At 39.9% G+C, this 12,047-nt stretch overlaps 1 protein-coding gene across 30 annotated transcripts in view; it reads right to left on the reverse strand.

Annotated features, from left to right (window-relative positions):
- Positions 1–12,047, reverse strand: part of MAP4K4 (mitogen-activated protein kinase kinase kinase kinase 4) — a 196,765-nt gene that overhangs the window by 16,860 nt on the left and 167,858 nt on the right. For 17 of the 30 annotated variants that reach the window (XM_060187427.1, XM_060187418.1, XM_060187408.1 and 14 more), the window contains 6 exons: positions 9,281–9,456; positions 8,401–8,521; positions 7,124–7,312; positions 4,940–5,057; positions 4,452–4,622; positions 159–302 (listed from right to left, as the gene is read on the reverse strand). In XM_060187427.1, coding sequence (XP_060043410.1) covers positions 159–302; positions 4,452–4,622; positions 4,940–5,057; positions 7,124–7,312; positions 8,401–8,521; positions 9,281–9,456 — 919 coding nt within the window. The remainder of the gene's footprint in view (positions 1–158; positions 303–4,451; positions 4,623–4,939; positions 5,058–7,123; positions 7,313–8,400; positions 8,522–9,280; positions 9,457–12,047) is intronic. The other 13 variants (XM_060187421.1, XM_060187428.1, XM_060187426.1 and 10 more) reach the window with 2 other exon arrangements.

The raw sequence follows: 12,047 nt of genomic DNA on the forward strand, positions 1-12,047 counted from the left end.
TTTCCTGACTCACTACTAAAAAATCATGAGATTTTAACCTGAGTTCTACCTCATTTAGTCCTTACTTCAGAAGAAGTCAGGTGAAATCTATTGCTGAGAAGCTGTATGGGTTTCAACAGTGTCATACATGCTATATTACTAGACACAGGCTTACTTACCAGATATTGTTACCAAAACATTCAAGCCTTCAAGGACATCCATTTGTTGAAATCGTCTTCTGTTGATCAGAGGATAGACTTTTCCTTGGCCACTTCTGTCCAGCAGCATCAGGCCACTCTCTGTACCCACTAACAAATTCACTCCTGTTTCAAGGACACAGAAATGTCTCAGTTTTAATGCTGTGCTTGGACAAACAGCCTGGTTGTATAGAACAACCACCTCTGCTTATCTGTAAAAGAGTAATTTAACTCAGACACAAAGTGAATGCTTAGATCAGTCAGATATTAAAGCAGCCAAAGGACAGCAAATCATCCTGTGATGATACAGCATTTACTTAAATATAAAAAGAATGCATTAAGTAGCTGGGGGGTAGCCCACCTGGTTAAGTGCACATATTACCATGTGCAAGGGTCTGAGTTCAAGCCCGCCAGACTCCCCACCTCCCCAGGAGGCCTGCTTCATGAGCTTCACTATCTTTCCCTCTCTTTATCTCCCTATTCTCTCTCAATTTCTCTCTATCCTATCTAATTAAACAAATTCAGATAGATAAATAAATAAATAGGAGGTAAACGGTATAAGGGAAATTCACTGCATCCCCTTGAGTTCCTTCACAGTCCACCAGATTCCAGGTCTTCTTCAGTTCACCCAAAGTATTGCAAAATTATCTTCTCCCAGACATTACAGACTCTACATCTTATCAGCCACATTAGACGTGTGAACAAAGTCTGATTTCTTTCTTCTTATTTGATCTGATCTGACTTTTATCAGGAGCCTTCCAGAGTGAGCTATACATATAGGCTTCATAAAGCCTTAAGCAATTGCTGACCATCTAACGTCTATCAGTAAGTTTAAGGTTTTCTAAAACAAATGAGTAAAAAAAAAAAAACCCTCTATTATCAGCAATACAGAAACAAGTGCACTGAGTTGTACCTCTAAATTTTATGGAGATATTAAAATATTGTCATGTTCTCAGGGGACCCACCTTGGCTCTTTCTTGACTACTCTATTCCTCTTTTAGCTACGTCTTTATTTGTGGAATATCTGAAACCTTAAACCTGGAAGATAGTATCTATCCAAGCAATATTTATAAAAAAAAAAAAAAAAACCAGAAGAAGTACTTTTTGAGGGTCCTGGAGAAAAGGTGAGGAATCTGGATTCTCTAATACAATGGGGGGGGGGAGCTTGCATGTACACAATACCAATATATCTAGGCTGATTTTTCTTATTCTTTTTATTTCAGATGGGGGGTAGGGGCACCACTGCACCATCTGTGGAACTTCCCCAGTGCTGACTGTGGGGCTCAAGCATGGAACATCTCATGGTACGGTGCATTAAAGATTAAAGTTGAAAAGAATGGGGTCAGGCAGTGACTCCATTAACCTGGTTTAGCGCATACATTACAGTGCACAAGGACCTGGGTTCAAGTCCCTGGTCCCCACCTGCAGGGGAGAAGATTCACGAATGGTGAAGCAGGGCTGCTGCAGGTGTCTCAGTCTCTCTCCCTCCCCCCCTCAATTTCTTCCTGTCTTACCTAATAATAAATAAATAAAATAAAGAGTTAAAAAATACAGTTTTTAAAAAAGTTGAAAAGAACTTTTTATATACAAAGGTGTGTATGGCACTTAGACCCTACTATCTAATTTTCCATTATGCATTTCTAAGAACTATTTTTTTTCCCTCCAGGGTTATCACTGGGGCTTAGTGCCTACACTATGAATCCACTGCTTCTGGAGGCCATTTATTTCCATTTTATTGGATAGGACAGAGAATTGAGAGGGGAGGAGGATATAGCGAGGGGGAGAAGATAGACACCTACAGACCTGCTTTACCACTTGTGAAGCGACCTCCTGCAGGTGCGGAGCCAGGGGTGCAAACCATGATCCTTGCGAAGGTTCTTGTGCTCCGTACCATGTGCACTTAGCCCAGTGCGCCACTGCCCACCCCCCATTTCTAAGAACTATTTAATTTCATAAAGTGTGAGTATCAACAGTCAAGAGAATATTAACAGTTCATAGAAAATAACAAGTTTAGAAATTATGAGCCTATTAAAAAATTAATTGCACTTTCAGGTATGTATTTATTCATATTACACCAGGGAATCAGTTCCTGCACAACGAATCTACTGCTGCTAGCTGCTATTCTTCCCCCTACCCTTATTCTTTTTTTTATGGTAGAGACAAAGAGAGATTGAGAAGGAAGGAGATGGAGGAAGAGAGGAAAAGAAAAACACGTGAAGCACCACTTTAGTGCTCCTGAAATTTCTCCCTTACAGGTGCAAACCAGGGACTTGAGCCCAGCCCTTACTAAAGGTGAGGTGTACACTCTACTGGGTATGCCACCACCCAGCCCCTAAGTTACCTTTTAAACCCTTCAAGTGTTTGATATAACTAAACCTTCTATACTTGCTCAAAGGTATGTTGTATTAGTAATTTAAAACTGTACTCAGAGAAATGCGGAAAGGTTGATGGAGAAACTGTAATTTAAATTCTGTGATACACTGGGATAATATAATTAAAGTACCAAAGTTAAGTGCAAACCTTTTATGATAAAGGTAGGAATGAAAATAACCATGCTAAAATATGTGTGGCCGACAGGGAAAGCCTACAGTGGGCAAGGAAAGGAGAACTGATTCAGGTTCTATGTGGAACTCAGGGGCCATCACTGAGAGGAATCAGAGGCAGAGGACAAAGTCCTATGAACTCAAAGCAATGCTACCCCCCTTCCATTATACTTTCAATGCCAAGGGAGCAATAATTTTTTTTCCCTTCAATTGAGGCAGGTATACATTAATAATAGCTGATTTCATGGTCCAGAAGAAATAAAAGTGATGGCACAAAAGACGAGGTAAGGTCAATAGAAGCACCCAGTCCCTACCTGCAGGAGAAATCTTTGCAAGTGGTGAAGCAGTGTTGCAGATGTCTATCTCTCTCCCTCTCTGTCACCCCCTTCCCTCTCAATCTCTGGCTGTCTCTATCCAATAAAGGTGATTAATAATAATAATAATAATAATATTAACAACAATACAGAGTTGGGCGGTAACACAGTGGGTTAAGCGCATGTGGCACATAGTGCAAGGACCAGCATGAGGATCCTGGTTCAAGTCCCCGGCTCCCCACCTGCAGGGGAGTCACTTTACAAACAGTGAAGCAGGTCTGCAGGTGTCTATTTTTCTCTCCCCCTTTGTCTTCCCCTCCTCTCTCCATTTCTCTCTGTCCTATAAAACAACAATAACAACAATAACTACAACAACAATAAAAACAAGGGCAGCAAAAAGGAAATAAATACTTAAAAAAAACTTTTTAAAAAGATAAATAATAATAATCTTTTTTTAAGAAGTGAGATGGCAGAATTCTGTGCACCACAAACCCTACGTGAATGACTTCATAGTGGCTAAAGTTTAATTCATAGGTGCCACACAAGCACTGGCAGTATTCAAGAGGTCAATCAGCTCAACAGTGCTGCATATGCTCAGTGAGTGGGTGTTGTGAGCCCAGCAGGAGTTTGGGTCTATTAGCACACGAATAGTATCAGCCTGAGGCAGGCTGGACATACAGAGAAGGGAGTATAAAATGCATGGACTTGGAACAGGTCACACTCTTTGGCTGCTGCTTCTCCTGAAGCATCTCAGCGAAGATGCTCCAGGTATCCGCCATGGCTACTTCTGGGAACTGAAGGAGTGTGCCACTGCTAGCTGGTAAACTTTTAGACCCCTCTACAGCCATGAGCAACCTATACCTCAGCTGATAATTGTTTATCTTATGGGACTAAACCTTTTATAACTATACTCAGACTTTATGGACCTAGCGTACTCTTAACCCTGATCATAACTGCTTCTTTTGCCTTTTACCCCTTTCACCCTAATAAAGCCTTGTATTGTATAAACTCATTCCCAGCTCCCCACTGTGATTCCTTTTTACGCGCTGCAGCTCCACCCAAACCCCCTTTATGTTAAATTCAACAAAAGGGTGCTTTAAAAGCAACTCAACTATTACCTACTACAGATACGAGCCAAATCAAGTTACCTTTCTTATTTTTTCACTTTTCTTACCTACACAGAAAAAGGGAGATTGGTCATTCTTTTAAAAATCCTGATGGCTCAAGTAAGTGTAAGCATTCATATGTAGCTGTGTAATTCTACTCAAGGCCCAGAGATGGGCATCATAGAAGTCTGTTATCTGTTAACTTCTCTTCAAAAAACCTTCATAGTATACAAATTAGTATTTCTATAAAGATCAGTCCATCTTTCAGAATAAAAATAAAGGAATCAGAGTAGCAGGTAGTAAGATACATACCCCATAAGGCAGCACAGAGAATCTCAGAGTTAAATCTCTTCTTGTATTTACGAATTTCTGGGGTATCACTCTGTGGCCTAGTGTTAGTGGGATTCACATTGACCACTGAGCCCTTGCGGGTAGGATCTTGCCTTATTGCTTCTGGTCTCATTCCATCACAGGAAAATCCTACTAAAATACAATACATTTGAAATTATTTTCATAGTCACAAACACTGGGTTTATTGTCTTCCCTCTCTATATCAAGTAAATATTCAAATGTCATAAGCAACATTTTGTAAAGAAAGAGAAATCTGTAAGAAATGTAAATGAAAAAAGGAAACCAACTCTGCAGCTTATTGCAAATAAGGCAATGCAAGCAAGATGGGTGCTTGTCTCCAAGGTCTGCGCCTGCAACCGCCACCATGCCATGCCTAAGTCACCAGAAGGAGCAACGCAAAGTGACTAAGTCCTGAGTGTCAGCTGCTTTCTTGTTGCTACTTTACTTACCCACAGAAGTCACTGTTGTCCCACTAGATGGAGAAATCTGTAGTAATCTGGGGTCTATAAAAGGTGTAAAGGAGGAGGAAGATTTGTGTTTCTGGAGTGTGCTACTAGCGGACTGAGTCTGCAATGTAAATTTCAATTTTATTAATACAAATGACATTAAAAAGATGAACATAAAACATTTTAACCCACTTCTATACTGCACTATTTCCCAGTACAAAGCCAATACCCATCCTGAAATTACTCCCCCAAAATGGTCTAAAAAGTGCCTCTGCATGTGCACAACATATCAATAGAAAGTTGCTTAACTTGGAACCACAAAGAGTTGTATCTATGCAGAAATATTAATAGTATAAAACAAATGGTACAAACTAGTGATCGAGTCTGTACTTCATGCTCCGTTTTTTTTCTTTTTTAATAAATATAATGGAAACTCTTAAAGGATATTTAAAATGTCTAAATCTTAAATCACCAATTTCTGAATCTACTCTTCTGCTTAAAAAAAAAAAAAATCCCAATTAATCCATATTGGAATACTGACAAAATTTAATTTTAGACCATTTAGTCTAAAGTAAATGAGCCTTTTGCCAAAACAACAGAGAAGCTTTGGCTAACACTGTTTTCAATGCATCACTGTTAAATACCTATCAAACAGGGCTCATCAGTGAAAGATGCACATGACAAAATAATGGATATCTTTTTGATCGTTTAGAAGCACTAGTGTTTTGTTTAATATTATAACTTGAAACAGAAAAAAAAACAAAGGAAGTGAAACAAATTGTTAAGTGGAAATGCAATGGTAATTAAAAAAAAAAAATAAAATAAACTTGCTAGTTTAGTGAGTTAAGGGTTATAGTAAAATACTGTACATTAGAGCAAAGTGGAGCAAAGTTTAAATATAAAGAGGCATGTGAGTGCAAATGTGGTACATCACTTTAGAAAAAGTACATCTGCTCGAGTGCTTTCTTTCTGCTGATAGTTACCAAGTCTTAGAGTCTTCCTCCTAAGCATTCGGGCTGTCTCTTCCTATATCAAACAACTGTCTGCTATCAGCCTTCCTACCTGCTCCATGATCAGTGACCAATCCAGCTGATAGTGAGCCTGATGCCAGCCTGACCCTGGAACAGCTGACTTATTCCTGCTTCTCAGGGGGGGGAACCTCACTCTTAATTATCTCTAGCAAGGGAATCAAAGTAGGACTGGGAAGGTGGGTCAGTAGTTAGTTAAGTGTTTACACTAGTTAAGACTGGCTCAGCTACATGCCACTCTTTTAACTTCCTTTCAGATAAATACATTAAAAAAACCAAAGCTCCCATGAAATCAAATCACTTGTTTAACTCAATGTGGCCTTTCTTACTGTTCTTGGGGCATGATAATCCTGTTCCAAAGAGCAAAGAATCATCCACTACCACCACCACCCGGAGTGGACACCACAGTAAAAGCTTTGACTGAGCATACAGAATTTCCCACTCAAGCTTTTAAACTGAAATCACACTCAGACATAACTTCTGGATTTCACCCCCTAAAAGTACCAGGTCTCTTCTTAAACTGTGGCTATAAATTTCAGATTAATCCTTTGAACAGGGTGGTTAAACCACCCTGCCTCCCTCTCCCAAAAGAACACAAGCAAAAAACTATCCAGTCTTATTTGAAGGTGAATCTTGTACAGGATAGCAAGTTTGTTCAATTAATGCCAAGTCTATGTGTAACCAAATTTTCCTGTACTATATCCAATAAAAAGATTGGAAAAGGCAGATTCCACAAATGACTACAAGAATTTCATGCCAAATACATAATGGATCTGAGAACACAGCAATCATTCTATTTAGACTTAAAAAAAAAAAAAAAGAAAAAGAAAAAAGAAAAGGAAGGAAGGAAGGAAGGAAGGAAGGAAGGAAGGAAGGAAGGAAGGAAGGAACTGAATAAAGAAAGCCATGCAACTACACTTATTTAGAGAAAAGTAAATAGTGAGCTGGCAAGTTCGGAAGGAAATTGAACTAGGGTTAAGGGATTTTTATGCAGATCTTATACACGTTACTTCAGGGCTGAGGAGAAGGGTGGGTGACAGAAGAAAGCAGTTGGGTAGGAAAGGGTTGAGGGGCATTGAAAAGGTCTCCTCTGCAATCTAGCTACTAGGCAGTGCTGGTCTAACCCTGAGAAAGCAGCCAGCTGTGGTGCGAGACATACCTCAGTAGTGAGCTTGTCCTGGGGTGTCTGTGGGGACATGGTGGGTGTCGGCTGGCTGGAGGATGGGGAGGAGGAGGTGGAGGAAGTGGAGGAGGAATGGCTTTGCTGTAAGAGATCTGGCAAGAGGTGAATGCGACCGGCAAAGCCATTGCTCTCATGATGGCTGGCACGCTTTTGATCAACTGTACTCTGCAGAAAAAACAGGCACACTTGTCTCGCTCAAGTGCTGCTGAAATTGCCTATGACCCTACTGATAACGGGCTGGTTAAGGTGCTGTGTGACTTTTCAAACTCTAACTATCAAGGCAAGACTAGAGGAAATTAGCCTGAATTATTTATACTTCCTCAGTGAAGGCGCCAATGAGCCAACAGAATTCCAAGTACCTCCGATGGTGGCGGCAAAACGTAATCAGTGTTTAATTTAATTCAGTTTATCTGCCACACTGGTAGTTACTACCAAAACCACTAGTTTTCTCTCTTTCCTTTTAAAAATACTTCTCTCTGACGTTATAGAACATAAACTTGCATCTTTGAATCCTGGTCTTTCCTGTGTTCTCCCCATTTTCCATCTGCACACATTGCCATAATGAGACACATACTGAGGGCAAATCCAAAATACTAGACAGGTTCCCTACTCTATTAAATGAGAAGCAAATCACTTTTTTACACATCTGAACTAAGAAATGAACAAATAGTTGTAAATTTTAGTATACAAACTGAGCACATCTTAGGGATGTAATACATTTAATATTCAACAAGTCAGAAAACTAACATTTTATAACATACAAGAGCAATCTCCCAGCTCTTTTGCTCCCTGGGGCCCTGAGTTCTCCCTGTGGCTCATACAGTTCATCTATGTTAGCAGTTTCTGCCCAATTCCTCAAGTCCCAGTGCATCACTGTGAACTCAGCACTGAGAGCTCCTCACAGAACCACTGAGGCTGTCTATGACAGGCTAGGATCTGGCTCCTTGCTCTGAGAGCTATGGAAGGACTCCCTGTCGTTTTTCTACTGCTCAGACACAGACTGTGAGACTTAGCGTGGTACTTGAATGAGGGCTGCGCAAAACATGCACAGGAGCAGCAATGTGGTGGAAGACTGCTAGTTATCTTCTTGGCATGCAGCGTATACCTGCCTCCCTAGCCCCACTCTACCCTCTGGGTCTTGTTAACATGAAAACAGATGATGATGTAGAAACAGCATGAGTGAGTGAATGAGCAAGTGGGTTAATGACTACAGGAAAAGCTCAGCCTCAACAACAGAGAGAGGATATAGATACCTGGCGGACGATCAGAGTGCCCTCCTTGGATGGGGTCATAGCTGGTTCACTTTCTACGTCATCATGAACAATCATGGTTTTCACCGATTCTGTTTCACCATTGCTCAAATTCAGAGATGATCTAATGAGACAAAATATAGAAATGAAGGGCCACATTCCTTACATCAAGATACTGTGTTTTTTTTCATTTTCTTGTGAATTATAAGCTGAGAATAAGCTATAGGTATAGTCTCAAGGAAAATAAATGATTAGCTGTTGCCACTAAGCAAAGACATTCCTGCTGGTGCTTTGCTTGGGAATAAAATATTAAACTAAATTTCTGTGGATAATTAAAGCAGTTAAAATAAAAATCTGTTTTTCTAATATCCCTAAATTACATAGACAAAATTAAAATCTATGTTGGGACTTGGGGGAGGCACTGACATGTACACAAATGAAGAGGAAGGGAAAACTATCAAGGAAGGCTGCTGAGTTTACCAGAAGTATACGGAGAGGAGGCAGGCAGTGGCATACATGTTACCATGTACAAGGACTTGGGTTCTAGCCCGTTCCCCAACTGCAGGGGAATGCTTCACAGTAGTGAAGTAGGTCTGCAGGTAACTTTCACTCTCCCTCTTTATCTCCCCCTCCTCTCTCAATTTCTCTGACTTATCAAAATAAAAATAGAAGAAAAGAGGAGAAGAAAAGAGAAAAGAGAAGGCTGCCAGGAGTACTGCATTCATAGTGCTGGTACTGAGCCCCAGTGGTAACTCTGGTAGCAAGCAAACAAACAAATAAATAAATAAACAAATAAATAAATAAATAAAACTGCCTGACTCTCAGTGGAAAGAAGGCTGAGCGGGAACACACTCCTCCTCTCTAAAATACACCGAGGACTGACGCTGCTCTGGTGTCCTCTGTTCCAGAAGTAGGTTCCTCAGTGCCTTCCTGCTCCACATCATCGTCCTCCTCATCTGTTGTCCCTGACTCCTCGCTGGAGGAAGAGTAGTCTGTCACTTTATGTGGTGGTCGCACATCTTCCACTGCTCGAAGCTCTTTCGCCAGTGCAGTCAAGTCCTTAGTGCACAGGAGAGAAGAGAGAGTAAGTAGAGAGGAACGAAGTAGGAAAATAACAACAAAGAATGAGAATAGCCAGAGTCCATTTTGTAAAACTGCTTAGTTGAGTACTTATTGAACTCTTAAATTAAGTTTTTAACAGTGAGACTGGGTAGTGGCGCATCTAGACACAAATTATAGTGCACCAGGACCCCAGTTTCCACAAACGGGGTAAGTTTCATAAGCGGTGAAACAGTGCTGCAGATGTCCTACTATCTCCCACTTATCAACTTCTGTCTCTATCCAAAATAAATAAATAAATATTTTAAACAAACAAAATAAGGTGGCTGAGTGTTGGCGCACCTAGTCGAGCACACACTGTTACTATGATCCAGGTTTCAGCCCTCGCTTCCCACCTGCACAGGGCAAAGCAGGTCTGCAGGTGTCTATCTTTTGCGTTCTCTCCCTCTCTCTCTCTTTCTCTCTCTCTCTATATCTATATATATATATCTATATATAGATATATATATATATAGATATATATATATCTCCCTCTCCCACCTCAACTTCTCTCTGTCCTATCAAATAAAAATATGAAGAAGGGAAGGTGTAGATAGCATAACGGTTATGCAAAGAGACTCTCATGCCTGAGGCTCCAAAGTCCCAGGTTCAATCTCCTGCACCACCATAAGCTAGAGCTAATCAGTGCTCTGGTTACAAAAAAATGAAAAAAATATAAAGAAAAAGAAAAAAGAAATGGCTGCTGACAGCAGCTGGCAGGGGGTGGAGGTGTGGGAGAAAGATGGAAAAAATAAATGAAAGCTTTTGATTGAAGAAAAAAAAGTTAAGATACTAGGGCGGGAGCAATGAGCTTGGAGATAGTTCCAATAAAGCATGGCCTTAGCTTCAGCATAGGAACTGCATGGAAACACCACCAACGGTACTGGGGAGCTCTATGGATGATGGGGCAGTAATATGGTGTCTCATCTCTCTCTTTCTTAGTAGTAATTTTAAAAAATTTAAAGGAGCCACTCAATGGAATCACACATGGCAAAGTCCTGAATTCCTTGGCACATTAAAGAAATAAGAAGTAAACAAATGTATGGATAATATATAAAAGGTTTGCACAATATATCATTAAAAATCTTAAGACAGTCATCAGCTTACAGTAAGATAGTTATTTTAAACTATAAATAAGACCTAAAACAACAAGTGTGCCTAGACAGATTCTTGGTATTTGTTAGAAAGATACCTGCCTAAACAAGTCTTCTCTTAAAGAGATTGTCCAAGCAGCAAGATTCCAGTTAAGTCTGCCAGACTTGGAATGTTTATTCGACAAAGTTTGTATTTTAACTACAATTTTTAAAATTTTCAGAACTACAGAAAGTGAAGTATACACAAAGAAACCAGTCATATCTTGCTTCACCAGTTGTTCACAGAAAGACTCGTTCATTCCTCACTTACGAACGGGAGAAATGTGCCTGTGTTACTGTGAGCGGGAGGCAAGGCAGATCTCCCTGTCTCTGTCTTACCAAGTTTCTCCTAATATAGTCAATGAGCATGAACATCAAAAAAGAAAATAAAAATTATTTCTTTAAAAGGGTTTTATTCCAGGGCCAGGTGGTGGAGATCCTGGTTAAGCACAAATATTACAATGCACAAAGTCCCAGGTTCAAGCTCCTGGTCCCCGCCTACAGGGGGGAAAGCTTCATAAGTGCTGAAGTAGGGCTGCACGTGTCTGTCTTCCTCTCCCTATCCCCCCCACTCCTCCCAATTTCTCTCCATCTCTATCCCACAATAAATAAATAAATAAATAAATATTTTTTTTTAAAAAATAAGGGTTTTATTCCACATCTATGAGCTTGGGAGAACTACTGTAGTTTCACTGGAGGGAGACAGACACACTAGGCAGAACTCTGGTGGTGGGAATGGTGCGGTATACCCCAACCGTCTTATAATTTTATAAATCACTAGTATAACAATAAAAAAGAAATGCAGGTTCTAAAATTAAAAATAAAGGGTCTTATTTCTCTTTAGCCTTTCATATTGATCGTTTAAGACTCAATAAATTATTGAAATATTAAAATTCAATTTAAGTGTGATCATTACTTATAATCTACAATCCTATGTAGAAGTCCACAGTACATCTTTCTATTTAGGAACTTTATTTAAAAGTAATGACAGAGCTGGGTGGTGGCACACCTGGTTGAGTGCATATAAGGCACAAGGATCCGGGCTCAAGCCCCTGGTCCCCTCTGCAGGAGGAAGCTTCACAAGTGGTAAAGAAGGGCTGCAGGTGTCTCTCTTTCTCTCTACCTTTCTATTCCTTCTTGATTTCTCTCTAGCTCTAGTCACTGAATAATAATAATAATGTAATGACTTTGTAAAGTCATTAAAAGGCATGCTATATTGCATTTTTTTTTCTTTTTGAGAAATTCCAAGTTTTCTTTTCCACAGTTAAATACATACTCCTTTTCTATGAACTTCAGTTTCTGAAATAAGTGATAAAATGCTGAATCCTAAATCCTGATAACTATTTTGTGACTAGTTATGTCGCATGTCGTCTACCACTGAACCATCTCTGGCCCCAAAGGTGTTACTTTAAAAAGTCA

This window comes from Erinaceus europaeus, chromosome 3 (assembly GCF_950295315.1).
Source record: "Erinaceus europaeus chromosome 3, mEriEur2.1, whole genome shotgun sequence".
Lineage (NCBI taxonomy): Eukaryota > Metazoa > Chordata > Mammalia > Eulipotyphla > Erinaceidae > Erinaceus > Erinaceus europaeus.